Source organism: Ooceraea biroi, chromosome 3 (assembly GCF_003672135.1).
Source record: "Ooceraea biroi isolate clonal line C1 chromosome 3, Obir_v5.4, whole genome shotgun sequence".
Lineage (NCBI taxonomy): Eukaryota > Metazoa > Arthropoda > Insecta > Hymenoptera > Formicidae > Ooceraea > Ooceraea biroi.
In genome coordinates this window covers 9,977,337-9,993,700 of record NC_039508.1, presented here as the reverse complement: position 1 = coordinate 9,993,700, position 16,364 = coordinate 9,977,337, and the positions used below count along the sequence as shown (strand labels likewise).

Sequence of the window (16,364 nt, the reverse complement as noted above, 5' to 3'; positions counted from 1 at the left end):
GTGCTGGCATAAATTTTCGCCAGGCGTTAAGCGTGTCCGCGAGCCATAATCCGATCACATCGGCTTGCCTGGTTAACCCGCAAGGAAGGCGGCGGTGATAGAGTGATATCATGCGCGCATACGTGTGTGAATGTTCGCTCGACTTCCTGCTGCTCCTTTGCTTTCCTCTTCTATTCGCAACCTCCAACCTTCCTCCTCTTCGTCTCCTTGTCTCTAGAGGCATGATATGACGCATCTTCGATATCGAGCTTCTTCCTTCATTGTTAATTAGTTTTAGTCAATCTTTTCTCTTTAATTTATTTCTTTCGAAAAATGATAGAATGGCGTAGGATGGACTTTCTTTCCGTTATTCGCAATCTTATTAACTTATTTTGCCGGTTCGACCGTACATTTTCCTTCATCTTCCTTCTTTTGCATCCGCTTCGCTGTTTACTCTCGTTCTCATCTTCTTTCCAGCATTTCATGTGGCCCTGCATTCCTTTCTCTCCGATATCTCTATCTTCAGTCACTTTTTTTATTTGACGATGGCGCACCACATTTCTCTTTGAGCTTTTGTTTCTTTCTCTTTCGCTTTCAGTATCAGGCTAAAGTCTTGGGCACATGGAGGCGCGACTGAAGCGAGGAGTTATTTATCGCGGAACAAGGAAGGAAAGTTACGGGCAAGTTACGAGTTATGAGGATGCCCGGAGACATTCCCGTCCGTGAGCAGTCGCTTTTAATGAGAAATACTAGTATATAATCTTCGCATTAAACCATGTGCGAGCCCTATGAGCTACTTCGCAGTTGCTTTCAGAATCGCATACGTCTTTTCTACAACTTAACGTTCCCCGACCTAATCGTTATACGAATATCGGTCGTACGTGCTAACTTAGGCAAATATCGATCTACTTTAAATACAAAGCACGTCATTGTGACGTTAAATTGTCGCTGCTGAAATAAATCGACCTTGTGCTTTACAGCAATCGTGTCAAACTTTATTCATTGCAATAAAGATATCATCTCTTACTTCGAAATGTGGAAGTAAAGACTTTCTTACGAAGATGAAACACGACAATCATTGCATTCTTCAAAACATTTGAAGAATCACGAGGAAATGTAATGTTTTCGAGATAGAATTCAATCGCTTCAATCATTGATGCGGTGTGCTTGCCACCTTTCGAACATTTATCGATTCTCGCATCTAATTATTTTCCTCCTCGTGAGAATAAATTGAATCGTGTGCTCTATCTATCGTGACTTCAGAAAAAAACGTGTCGAACACGTGAGCACGAGACGTCGCCTTATCGGACCATTCTAAAGTTCGCATACATCCATGGCACATCTTTGTTAAGAAAGAGACGCAAAGTGAAATGTACATATCGGTGGTCGAAATAAGTAGATCTTCTCTGTTATCAATTAACGATTCAAAAGTATGAGAGCCAACTCTCATATTCTCGTGTTGACTCGCCACGTTGCCTCAAATAATTTCATCATAAAATAATTAGCAGATGGCTTGGTTTTATCCCTCAAGACATGGACGCCGGAGGATCCCTGGCAAATAATAAACGCTCTGCGCGCTGAATCGCCGGTGCTTGAGCGGATATGCATTTTAATGAAAATACGATCGCCTCGTGCAAAGACCTCGGCGGTTCCACTTTTTCGCCCACTGACCTGACGCACACGACCTGAGAGCACTGATCGCACGATTGCGCGAATAAGTATTTCTTATGTCATTTCTAAAGTGTTACAACAAGATTAACATCGTAACGAATACCGACGTTACGTACCCAGTACTTGTTTCCTTGCTTAAGTAACAATATTACAGTGTGACTTTAAACCTCTGACGTGGACTATGTCTTAATCTTAATAAAATACGTAGGCACTCGAGCGCGATTCCTGGACTGACCCGCGAAAGTTTCACCCGTGATATGTGGTCGGCATGTAATATCAAATTATATAGCGCGTTGATATCAATAAACTGAATACAATATTTCTATGAAAACATTATATTGGTTATGATAATTTCAAGTTGCGTCAGAGCGGATTTCGAACGTCAAGCTGTTGCGAATAATCGTTGTGCATGCAGCATTTCTCTTGTTCGCGCTGCACACAAATACACCGCCTCTTCCTTCACGTAACATTTGCTTGATTCGCTATAAATCGCAAAGCACGCGGGCGTCATTATTTACCCGCTGAACCAAGCGATAAAAGCCTGCTGGGTGATAGCGCAACCGTGCAGTCGCAATGCGTGATCGCGACTGTGCACGCCCGCAGAGTGCATTTATATCGCGAGCGTATAGTACACGATGCGTCGAACTAGACTAGTGGGATTTCGATAGGTAAGCAGGTGGGCAGCGCGAGATTCTTGGTACTAAGTTATCGGAAAAAAAATTGCACTCGCGATAATCGTGAGCAATGTGACATTGCAACGCTTTAGCGCTTCGCCGACACGAAAAATTCTCCGTTTCCTTAATTTACATGCAAAATTTACATTCAATTTCATTAGAAGCTTATTATATAGGACACATCTTGTTTTCATAATTCCGGAATAACATTTTTCTTTGGAATAATTTCGTGAAGATATTAAAAAATATTAAAAACTGAAATGTTTCAAAGATGAATAGTAAGTATTCAATACACAAGCAAATCGTGCAAGGTGAAAATAATATACGAGCAAACGGCCGCCGTTTGCCAAGATTTGTAGTAGTAATAAGTGACAGAATCTTGGCGAGTGATGTCACTTTGCGAAAGCAAGCACGATTGGCTAAATCACGTAAGTGGATACACCACGATTATCATTGGATCGTTGGAAACTCGATATACCTGACGCAAGTTGTGCGTTGCTGCACAATTTCCTTCTCTACATTTGTAGATTTGCCGGGGAAATCGAAAGATTACCTCCTGTGAGAAAATATTAAATGCTTTCAATTAATTAATTCTCTTACAACCTGAAAGTCAAATCGTGTAGAGAATAAGCTGCATTGCTCGAAAGATGCGTGTGATTTGAAGTTGTAAAAAAATATGAGAAATATTTTATCGTTTGCTGCGCAAACACGTTCGCGCATTGACGTAATCCTTATCCTCGACGAGAATTATCTTTGCATTACGCATTCTATCATCGAATACGAAAGTACGAAAAGCACTTCGTGCCAGCCGCATGATTATTGAAAGCTGAGGATTATTTTCTTGCCATTTAACCGAATAAAATATTCGTGTCGCCTTACTTGAAAAAAATAAAAGATTAAATAATTTTTTGCGCCCTACATGAAAAATATTCGTCAACTCATACGCTGTTTATTAAGTGTACACGATGTTACTTCTCGCCATGCTCACAAAGGCGGTCGCTATGAGAGCAACCTAAGCACGTAGACGATTATAAAGTGGTGGTGCCGACGATGTTATGTCATCGCTATGGCCACACCAGAACCTCTCATTTCATATCGTTACGTTACGTTTCCTCGGCACAGAGCTAATCTGTGTTACTCGCCGTTCGTTGTGTACACCGCTTCTTGTCCTTCTACGCTTGCAAGGTCCGTCTTTTTACACGGCATTATTCCGACGTGCTAATTTGCGGACGTATATTCGCGGAAAGTACGGAAACAGCTTTACAGATTCCAGACATCTTCTTATAAATCTAGAAAACACACTGAGCGTCACAATAAAATTTTCAAGAAATTCGAATGCTTCAGAGAGAAAGAGAGAGAAAGCTTTTTCGTTGATCCAAAAGCTATATTTTCTAACAAAAATTTTTCCAAGAGGATTGTTTTCATATTAAAATCATGGTAATGCTTTGATTAATTGCTAATTACTGAAAATTATCAGTATCGTAATCTTTTTATCCAACATTTCAATTTCGATAAAAAATGATGTGTTTGGAGCTGAATGTATGTATAGGTTAATTGCACGAAATTGTTTTGTATGTTGGAAAATATCGATGTGCATGAGTAGGTAGGTGGAGGCTCGTTATCAGTTACCACCCACCGTTCGCAAACTCGTCTTCCTCGCTCTCATGGTGACAAGCACAAGCAAGCAAAAAAACAAATTAACCATCGGAACCAGTGGCGCGTCCGGATGATCGCGTCGCCACCAACAAATTAGCGGTACAAAGCGGCTACAAAATGTGGGGATGCCACTAAATGGATGTAATTCCGAGTTAACCACACGTTGTGGCTCGCATCTGCTTGTCGTCGTTGCTGCCGCAATTGTGATCGGCTCGCGTCGCAGCTGGCTAGAAAAAGAGAAGGCGAGGGTTGTACGCGGCCGACGAGAGGGAGGAGGATGGAGGCAAATTAATTTCGACGGCGTTGGCTCACGAGGTCGTTCACACTGAGAAAAAGCAACGACGATATCTGGAATATCCCGATGGAGAAATTAGCAAGCGGATCGACACGCGAGTTCTACGAAGTGTCGTCACTTACGTGGATTTAGTAAAATATACCAATTTTTCTCTCCGAGGAATGCTGGAAAAAGTTATTTTCATGAAAGTTATCAATTCCAGCAATTGACAATGTAATAACAATTAATAAAAACGATACGACAAAAATAGAATTATATTTCATAGAGCGAGTTACGAAGTGCTGTGTGTGTGTGTGTGTGTGTGTGTGTGTGTGTATGCAGAAAATGCATTAATGGATGTACAACGATCGCGTTAAAACGTAAAAACGCTCGCAATCGGTCATTCGGCAGCAGGGAGTGGATCACTTTCATCGTGTTCGTGGCGGCGAAGCCGATTACGCCGCGCGACTCGACTTACAAATCCGCTCGGGCATTTCCATCTTATCAGCATTGCAAATTGATAATGCGCGAGGAGCGACGAGGGGCTTGCCGACGGAAGAAAAAACATTTATGCGACCCCGATGACCCTGTCTGGTTATTAACCTTTTCAGCGCGGATTCATTTGAACAAGCGATTGCTGCATCGTTAAGTGGAGCGAGAGCAAAGAGTTTAAAGTTTCTTTAAACGCAAAATGTCTAAAAAGTTTATTACGCAAAAAATAGTACAATACTTGTAGTATATATACAAGAGTACTTGTACAGAGCTGATACCTTTCTTCACATCCAAGACGAAGATACTTGATGCATCACTTGACACTAATCAACGAGTAGCATTCAACACACCAGCGGAAGGTAGCTGCAGTCCTGTGGCAGGACTGCATCCGATTCGCGTTAACGAGGTACGAACGCAACCGTTTTCGAGCACCCATCCGACACGCCCAACCGGATATACGGCAGTCCTACACTTCCACCCACACATGTGCATATCTTATCCCCCATGTGTACGCACCGTGCGCGCAACGTGCGAGCGTGCGCGAGAGAGCGAGGGTGTGCAGCTGCGCGTGCACGCGCGCGATCACGCGTGTGTGCATTTCGCGGGGAATGACAGTACCTGGTCACATGGCCGAGAGATGAAAAGTGAAAGTAACCAAGGCTGGCACAAAGAAGTCATTGAGGAATTCGAGAGAACGATCACCGCACGCGTGCGGTCGATGTACGCGCGAGAATTCTATATTTTTAACGAGATTAACAAAAAATTAGATTGGCAATTCTCGGATCTCGAAATCGATCTGTCAATACACAAACAATACGCGAAATCTTTCGTGCACGCAATTTTCAAATTATTCTTCTACTTTTATGATCAGATGTCCCACATTCACATTTATTAAACGTATTATATTATTTATTCATTAAAGCATCATGATCGAAAGCGATATGCAATCGATCTTTAATATTTTTAGTTCCACGGATTTGTAAATTGTGGAATATATCAATCATTCATCTTGCTTGAACTTAATGACACCAATTTAAAAAGTCAAATCGTAGCACCTGCATCAAACAGACGCATTAGCGACACAGATAGAGTTGAGCCATGATCCACGTAAAAGTATGGGTAAAGTAAAATAGATATAGTTAACTGCTTTCCCGTTATATTACACCTAATAAAAATTCGCGTAATATCCAAGGGTTAATCGCGTGTGACCAACGCACAGACGAGTTTGCTCGCGTCGTTCCCACGACGTTATCAAGCCGCCACTTTTCCCAGACGCACGCGAGTGCGCAAGGTCATATTTACTTTCGAGCAATGAAATCTGAATTGACCGCGAGCCATGCTGAACCGTTTTAACGATGGTATGATAATTAGTAATCAACTAATCACGCTCCGGGTCAGGATACTCACGTGATTCCGGTTGCCTATTAGCTAATTTTCGGTCATGGACTCGACAAGCCTATCCTCTCGATCTTCGACTGTTCGTTACTCTAATTGAAAAATTCTTTCTAGATAATGGCTGATTTTCTTCGAAATCTTAAATGATTTTGCGAAAATCCTAACGACGCTGCTATTGTCTGCCTATATTAATAAAATTTATTTGAGATGTTACATAACAAATATGCGAAAATTATTTTTATAATCACAAGTAAGGTAAGTGACCCAGTAATCGTCATGATACCAGTAATCGTCATGTTTACGTATTAACACATATTTTAAAGTTTTCTGTCAATCGTGCGGCTCACTGATATTTTAGTATTTTTGAGCTTCAAGTTATAAAGGCAGATCTCAGTTTTACGTACAACATCGCAAATTATTGCGGTATGGCGATGACTCGTACATTTGCGCTTTCTAACCTTTACGAAGAATTTTCTCGAGAAAGGTAAGAGGTACGAGAATTTTACAGAGACGTTCTTATTCGTAACAAAAAACTGATTTAGAATAACTTAACATAACAGTCATTCACTTCTCAATCTGAGCGATATAAATTTGTAAAGTCAAGCGTTTTGCTTAACGTGACGATTACTGGGTCACTTACCTTATGTGCAAATCAATAATTAATGCTATGCTACGACTTTAAGTTTTCATTACTATCCTCGTTTCTTTCGCAAGCGAGTTCTCGCTTTTCTGCTTTGTAACACGTGACATCAGTCACATGGCGAATGATGCATGCGTCGTTCTCGCAACGCAAGCAATTAATCGGCATCGGCCATTCAAGTTCATCGGGTGAGTCAGCCAGACTTTGTTCACAGAAGAAAAATATTTCGCTCGTGATTCGGTCGAGTCCGACTCGAGTATCATTCGCAAACCGAGAGCTTTTCTCGCGTCGGCTCGCGATCGACACAGCGCGTGCACGGAGATTGCAATCTTCGAGGGAAAGGACGGGCAGCCTTGAGATTCCAACGTAACATTCAAGTTCGTATGCAAATAGCGCCAAACTATCAAGTCTCTGTCCGGCACAGGTGCGGTCATCCTTAATTTTCTACATCCTGCAGCCGTACCTTTCTCAACAAAAATCAAGAAAATTTTATAACTCAATTACGATGTCTGAATCTTACTTTACATTATTGCGTTATATAAATCGATGATTCTCACGTCTACGAATCATCTTGTAAACGCATTATAGAGCGCAGGTGCATTTATAATACATACACATCTTAATATGCAAGAAGATGATAAAGTTACAAATAATAATAATATATATTTTGTAATGTACAGAGAATTGACCAACAAACACGATGGGATCAACGCTGAAAATACGACAGTGAAGATGACAATGCTTCTTGCGCCATAAAGTGACAAAAAAGAGCGCGGAAAGGGCGGCTTAGAGACGAAGGCTCTGAGCTACCAGAGAGAATTCTAAGACTTGACGGTATCGGGAAGCCTCGAGATATTCCAACCGGATGTTATTCTGTATTCCAGCGTTTCCTACCTACTCTGTTTCCCTGTCGTCGCGGACAGACGCGGCATTCTGAGTCTGAATTTTACCCACTTTGCATCCGGAGATTTTATCGACATTCACTCCACTGAGCGATTTATGTGGCGATGCGTCGATACGCAGTGCATCAAGTGCAGAGAGACTCGCGCGCGATTGGCTATAAGAAGCCTCATGCTTTATTCGCGGCACCAGAACTTCCTCGAAAATTTATATGGATCTACCATCGATCTCTCGTAACGCGCAAAGGTGAGAGCAGTCTTCGCCGAAGCGCTCGTCCGAGTAAAATAAACCGACTTCGACACTGCGCCGTCTACGTAAAATTGTATACTTTTCCAAGAGTCGCCATGCAGACTATCTTCATATTCCGGGAACGAATTATCGTTTTTATATCGATTAAAGATTCGTCGCGATTAAACTGCAGAGAGATCTGCCTTCTATCTGATAACCAGTCTTCAGCCTGTTGAATGAATGATCAAAATTGTACTTTTGTACAAAGTAGGAAACGCGACAGTGAAATTTGAATGAGTAAATTTGAAATATCGTTACGTCAGTCGGAAAACTTGTAATTAATAATTCAAATTTCAAAAGCTAGGAAGAGAGTCACGCATTTATATGTACCAAGACACGAGATTCAAAGCAGTACCAGATTTCTTGAAACATATAAAAAATGTATAACGCGTGGACGCAAATTCATTTGAAACGTTAACATTTGTCTGCTACGAGAAATTTCGTGACTGTCTGCAATATAGACGCAACGCTGATTTCAGCATATGTTCTCGAGCGAGCGACGAATACACGCGCATGTTCGTCAGTAATTTAATACGAATAAGCTTCTCGCTCCTGCAACACGCCACAGCGTCGTCACGGATACACAATTTCGTATGCAAAGCGTAACCTATTTGCGAATTTATTGCCACATAATCTTCACCACGATTTTTTATAAAAAAAACTCTTAGAGCGTCCGCAATATAGGAGAATTAATTATCATCGGATTTCGGAGATACGTTGAAAAGATCTTCACCGCCCTTTGCACGAAATTCGTGCATAACTTGAACATTTTATTGATATTAGAACTACCTGGATCTCTTCTTAAATTTTTCTTTTAAGTTTCTTCGTAAGGTAACTCTCAAGGGAGTCCCCTTGCAGCCTAAAACTATACGTGTGTGTCTAGAAACTTTAATCAATCTCGCCCTTCGCGGTCAATTTATCTCGTGTTTGGGCGCGTCGCCTCGCGAACCAATATGTGTGTTACGTTTGAGAGATTGGTAGATAGTTATGCAGATAGAAACGTTTCTACACGCGCGCGCCGGGGCGTCGGGGTGCTTACATTTACGTTTGAGGTTGCCATGTTCCGTTCTGATTATTATCCACAACCTCAGGCAGGCCGTGACATCAGCGTACCAAATGCGCTCCCTCGCACATGTGCAAAACGCACTTGCATTAAACTGTCATTAAACGCTTGTGACCACCGTCCGGCAAACGAATAACGGACCGATCATTAATCGATATCTTTAATTTTGCCGCGAACAAGGACGATTGTTCACAATGACGGTTCCAGAGCGAATTTGTTCAGTGTTGCTGAGTGTGATCAAGTAAGCTTCTGAATGAAAATAACTTGGCAGTGAAGTACTTGTGCAAGTAATCTTTACTTTATGAAGAAATTTGATTAATTTCCGTCAGAGATACTCTTTACGAGGACAGTGGCCTCTGTCATGTCTACGAGAGAAGTCCGTCATACAAACGATTATCGAGGCTACGATCCGTGGACTCGCGCGATTATTACTCAACGACTACATAACGTGAGGAAATGCTTGCGGTTGAGAACGGCGCGCTCGACCAACACGATACTCTTACAAATGCACTCCACTGTTAGTGGATCGTCGAAAGTGATCCCACGATCCACTGGGCCTCGATAGAGACACAGTTTCGTGCTCCGGAAATGCGCGTGGGCATGGCTGATACATGAAATTTACATTTCATTTCTATAACGATCAACTTGAGGGATAGTAAGATAATACTCGAGCATCGAGTAGTGTCTATTTTAAGTTCGCGTCATCATAATGATATCATCGAATGAATGGCTCTTCAGTATGTTCTGATCCATTCGAATGTTTTGGTCATTTAGATGAATGACTGAGGATAGAGAAAAAGTGGGTTCCATATATTGCTTGCTTTGTTATACCTGAGAATGAGCATCGTTTTATGACATACATATCTCATGTCATGATGAAAAGAAATGAAGATTCACGAGTATAAATTTGCGCAATCAACAGTCGAGAAGTTAATATAACACAAATAAATATATTGGGTCGGCCAAAAAGTAATTGCGTTTATTTTATATAAATAAAAGGCGAATTTTTCATGGGACACAAAAACTTTATTAAACAATATATTGTCCATTTTGTTTGATTATCTTTTGCCATTTTTCAGGCAACTTCATGATTCCGCGCTCAAAAAAGTTCTTATCTTTTTCAGCAAAAAACAATTCCAAGAACGATTTGATATCCTCATCAGCAGTAAAGGTTTTACCATTCAAGGTGTTTTACAAAGAACGAAACAAATGGTAATCTGATGGTGCCAGGTCTGGCGAATATGGTGAATGTGGTAACACATCCCATTCAAGCTGCAACAATTTTTGACGAGTGACCAAACTTGTACGTGGTCTAGCGTTATCATGGTGAAACACAACACCTTTGCGATTCACCAATTCTGGACGTTTCTGTTTGATGGCATCATTTTATCCAGTTGACGACAGTATACGTCTGAATTAATGGTTTGATTCCTTGCAAGCAGCTCAAAATACACAATACCTTCAAAGTCCCATCAGACTGACAGCATAATCTTTCTTTGGTGAATATCTGCTTTTCAAGTGCTTTCAGCAGGTTCATCACGCTTGCTCCACCATCTTTTTCGTTTGACGTTGTTGTAGACGATCCAGTTTTCGTCGCCTGTTATCATACGTTTTAAAAATGGATCATTTTCCTCACGTTTCAAAAGAGAATCGCAGATGTCAATACGCTTAGTGAGATGAATTTCTTTCAGCTCATGTGGTACCCAAATATCGAGCTTACTAATGTATCCAAGTCGTTTTAAATGGTTTTCAACACTCGATTTCGATATGTTAAGATTCTCAGCAATCTCTCGTGTCGTTAAACGCCGATTCGAATCGATCAGTGCCTTTATTTTGTCATCATCAATTTCGATTGGCCTTCCTGAGCGTGGTGCATCTTTCACATTAAAATCTCCAGATCGAAATTTAGTAAACGAATTTTGACACTGCCGCAGTTTTAAAGCATCTTCGCCATATACATGACATAACTTTTTATGAGCTTGCACAGCGTTTTTCCCTTTTCGGAAGTAATAAAACAAAATATGACGAAAATGTTCTTTTTGATTTTCCATTTTGAAATCGACGGCAAACAAACAATTGTTAACGAAATCGTGTACTTTCTTTTTCTAAAACAAGCTTGAACTGTGAGTTGTTAACCTACATAATGAATTTACGGTTTAAAATGAAGTTAGTTACATTTCAAGACATGTATGTCCATCTATTGGAAAAAAACGCAATTACTTTTTGGCCAACCCAATAGTTACGATAAATACGAACGAAATTATTCAGCTACGGGACAAATCTGGCTAAGCGACAAATTTTTATATTGTGGAATATGCCGCATTTTATCATTTTAATGCCAATTAATTATTACGCGAATAAATATGGGCATTCAGTGAATTTGGAGATTTCATTTCGCGTGCAGAGAAACCGGATATACGGAAGACCACGCTGTGATCCAGGGATCCGCGCACTGGTATCGCCATAAACACGACGACGGACCGCGACGCTAAATTTGGCGCACATTTGCGGACTTGAGACTGCAAAACAAGTTTCCTCGATCGGTCTGGTCGCCGCTGTGATATTCCGATTGGATCAGTTGCCCCGGCTCTATTATGCGCACGTGAGAGAGGAAGCGGGAAAGGGACAAATCCTGTTTAACCTAAACCTTGAAAAGCTGCAAGTTTGACCCAGTGAGTGAGTGGTAAGCTACGATATTTTACATCCGCATTACTGCATGTATCATTCAACTCTTTCCTTCTCTTCGAATCGCAGACTTGAATCGCAATTAATGGAGTGACCAGATAAGCTTAATGACCATGCGATGATTTACTTCCTAACAACTATAGATCTAACTAACACGATCCTAGAACTGAACTGGAAGCATTATCACTCTACGATAACTATTATTTATTATACTATCGTGTGTATATACTATGAAACTGTTTATCTACTGTTCATCTATGTTATCTGTTATATATTTTAATGCATTATATTATGTGTAACATTACATTATATGTAACAACTACAACTGCGTTATTATTTGCGTTAGTCGCGTTCGATAGATATAAACGATTGATTGTCGATATTGATTCATCATTCGAAATAATCGTCTATATAACCGTGCGAGAACTCAGTTATTTTATAACTCATCAAGTGGTTCCGCCGAATTTAATAGACCTTCAATAGAATCACATTCCTACATCTACATTCCTTCCTGGATTGATGTTGATGAGTATACGAAAGCGATCCAGACTCCTCCATGGTTCTGAAGCAACCGTACATCCATCGCAGAGATCAAGGATCGCAGACGGAATCGGACGATCACGAATGTGACACGCGCACTTTTGTCCGTTTGGTTAACAAACTCCTCTTCTCAGTTCACACGGTCAGGGAAAGGGGCAAAAAAGTATCCGTACTGAGAAAGAATGCAAAAAAACAAGTAGGTGGAGGAGGAGGATCCGTTTGTGTCATCTGTGCCTTTCGACTTGGGAGAACGCCGAGTATCGTGCTCCCTCGCTCGACGCTACAAAAAAAAGGCGAAACGCGTTATATACTTATACATTTACTATACCGTACATAAAATGCTCCATTAATTGCGTCATTAATTCTCACGTAAAATTAGATAAAAAGCCACGAAGTGGTTAAAAAAGTAGCGTGAATATATGTAAAGTGAAAATATAAAAATGACATACCTACGTAAAGGTACTGTGTATGCAAAATTGTTAATGAATTAAATGGATCGATCAAGTGATATTCTCCGCTAGGCTGTAGAAGTAACTATCGGTTACTTGGATGAGAAAACGATACGTAGACAGATCCATGAGAGCTTTAAAGCTCAGATCGTTCATTGGCCGATAAGTGGTCAATCCTTCATCGGGAAACGATATTGGGTCCCGATTACATCGGGGCTATAAGTTTCTCGTAAAGACCACGTTAAGGTACACCGTGCCGACCAGTAGCAGCACTCGCAGGCACTATCTGAGAAATAGTAGGAGGCTGAGAGGCAACTTCCGCGCCAACTAGTTTTAACGATGAGCCACCGCCATCGGCCGCACCATCTCCTCTCGCAGGACGGCGGCACTCTTCTTATTTGCTTGCGCTGCATCGACATGCATCGATGCACTTCGCGATGCACCGGTACGCGCCGAAGGACGACGCGGAACCGACGCACGCACGCCTGATCAAAACGAACAAACGCGTCGCGAACGTACGACGAGTATAATCTGTGGCAACAGCTGATATAATCGAATTCGCGATACGAATGGAAATGCAAGAGTTTTCTGCATTCTTCAATTCTAAACGGATCTTTCAAGTATACCCACTACGGCTAATAGATATTTAAATCAGTCATATTGCCTGTAGCAGAGGTACACCTGTAGCCAAACGCACCTTACGCGAATTCGCAAACAAGAACCGGTTCGTATTCCCGGGAGCCGTTTAGTCAAGCAAAGCCTCTAAAACAGATGTATAAACACCGAATCCAGGAAGAGGGAACGCGGAAAAACAAGCAACATGCAGTCAAACGAAAAGCAATTTGGTATTCGCTTGGAGATTTCGACGACGTTGCCGCGATCGTATCTAATTTGTCGCGCTATGCCTCGCTGCTAGCCGACGAAACGCTCGGTAAAGCTTATGATCTATTCTTGCTAAATGAACAGTGTTGTAATACACTGGAGAAATGATTCATCGAGAAGGATGTACCGGATTGCGAGACACTTAAAAGGAACCGTTCACGTCGCGTGCGCGTTAAACAAGGCACGCGTGATTCAAAATCGGATCAAACGACTTGTTTAATTGAGAAAGACGAAAAATCGATCAGGATGGAATCATTCTCTCGTCAGGCTCGGCTCGTCAGGCGAGAGAAATCATCTGTTCTTACGATGATCTGTTCAATAATGAGAAATATGGGCAAAGCTTACAGTGTGATACCTTTCACCGCTTGAATCTTCCGTTTCGGGCCGAACGAGTCGAGGAACACCGAGTCAGTTCCACGGAATCAGAATCGATTATCGTAAAGAGAAAGTGGGCGTTAATATTTTTCACTCGACCTTCTTAAATCAACGTCGATCTACCTCTTCTTCGCATAGAGATTTAGTTGGATAAATGAGATTACACGTGAAATGTTGAAACCTTTCACGATTCGTATAAACACGCTTTTAATAGCGAAATTGCACAACAGCCCGCCTAATTGGAATAAAAGTAGGATGGGCGTGACTTGTAAATACAAATGATATATACGCGATGATTAATTATGCTTACTAGCGATGCGAAATTTACAACCACGATTAACGCTCTTTAGCTTTTACGTCAGATTTTATGCGATGTAATTAATCAGAAAATTTAATTATGAAAGGAGAGATATAAAACTGAAGGATCTCCTAAGATTTAAACACGATTTCAGCGTGAATGCAACATTGACTCACGTTAACTTTGGCGAGATAAAGCTCCAGTTCCTTGTACGGATCCATCTCCGCTGGTCTTTCGCTCGTCATCTCGATGCTATTACACGCATTTTCTCGTGCACCTGCAACATCAAGAATAATAAAATTAATAACGACAAGGAAACAGCCTAGTTACTATAAAACCGATTAAATTACGTTAATGCACGTGTGAATAAGTGAAGGCAACGTAGTGAAGAAATCATAAAACGTATGTCAGGAGCGATGCTTAATGGAGAACGAAGAAAAGACGAAAAGGGGTCTATGGGTGGGTGTATTCTGGCAAAGGCATTATAATTAACCGTGCCGTGGCTTATTGCGACTGGCGAGTCGCGCGGTCCGTATAATCCCGGCTTGTCAAACACTTGAAAAGGGTAAAACGACCACCTGCGCTGTTATGATTGCATTTGGCTAAATTTAGTAGCCGCGCCAGCATTAGTCACTGGGGCTAATTATATTTCGCGCAGATTAGCCATCTCAACCGCATATGAGAGAAACTAATCTAGAATCAGCACTGCACTTTGCGACCACTCGAAATTGTTCGCGATATATCCCGTGTATCCGATTGTTCTTTGTGAATGAAAAGCTTTTTCTGCAATGCCTAAGTATTGAGGAGAATAGCGGATGATTTAATCACACGTAATTTTCTCAGTGCAAGATGGCATAAAGGGCGTCAAGTGCTGTAACGTGCAATCTGATAGATAATAATTTTCCTCATTTTGCTCAGTTATGGGAGAAACATAACGACGACGGATTAATGTTTCTGCTTAGAAATTACGCTAATGACATCGAGACAAGTGCGATAGTGAAACTGAAATACGAGCGTGCTTTTACGCTCTAGCGGTCTTGCTAATAATAATTAACATTACATTTTGTACTCACTTTCAACTACCGTATATGACTCTATCGCGATGTGTATCTATATTTGCAAAAAAATGTAAATATCGAAAATAGAGTGATCTTATCTGTCAGCGTAATACAGCTTTATCAAGTTCTATAATTATTGCAACACGATTCTCGTAATCTGTTACGTTCAACTGTTGCAATTATTGTAAAAACTTCCTACAATTTATTATATTGCGACTACAGGCTCTACGATTCATTAATCTCGAGATAACGTTACGTAGAAAGATATATCGTAAAAAATTTTAATTTATCTTATCTTGCACAACCATCACAAATTTTTGCAACAGTTACAGAGCTATTGCATTGCGATTGCACGTATGCGTTTTTCGATAGAATTTTTATCACGATAAAAATATTGCTCAGGGTCAAACATTCTCTCTCTTTCTCTAACCGAATTCGCGCGCGGCAGAATTGTAAATAAATAGGAGGTAAGTAATAGCAAGTCGACGCTCTTTAACACAAATTATGCAATGCATTAAATGAATCATATCGGCCTAATTAAATCTGCCGATCGTGCTTTAACTGATTCGCTTGTAATTCGGTATGTATCTCGATAGATCTACTTGCATACGATCACGAGATTGCGAATCGATTACATTGCGGTCCGCTTGAAGAATACAATACGACCGCCGTTACAATCATTGAACTCGCTAACAATAAAGTCATGCATGGGAACACGAGTTGCTTGCCCGCAAACGTAATATTAGAAAATCACCGGATGTCTAATCGTGATCAGCTGCTGGCGGCCAATACGTCAGGTGATTTCACAGGTGAACGAGGCGCTCGTCGCTTAATTGCAGTTCGCATCAGATAATGACCATGCACAACTTGAGTGAATCTGTGATTAATTTTTTAATATAATTTTTCTCCAAATCACGCGTGAGAAAATTTCTTTCTTTCTTCTTTTCTGCTTTTCTTTGTGCCAAACCAGGAGTTTGAAAATAATAATTTTGTGAAATGTAAATGTTTAAATAAAATAAGAGTGATCAAACTTTTGCTAAACTTA

General features: G+C 40.9%; 1 protein-coding gene across 2 annotated transcripts in view; it reads right to left on the bottom strand.

Annotated features, from left to right (window-relative positions):
• Window positions 1-16,364, bottom strand: part of LOC105276868 (rho GTPase-activating protein 7) — a 163,422-nt gene that overhangs the window by 133,812 nt on the left and 13,246 nt on the right. For both annotated transcript variants that reach the window (XM_011334844.3, XM_011334846.3), the window contains exon 2: window positions 14,438-14,538. In XM_011334844.3, the coding sequence (XP_011333146.2) occupies window positions 14,438-14,506 (69 nt within the window). In that variant the 5' untranslated portion in view covers window positions 14,507-14,538. The remainder of the gene's footprint in view (window positions 1-14,437; window positions 14,539-16,364) is intronic.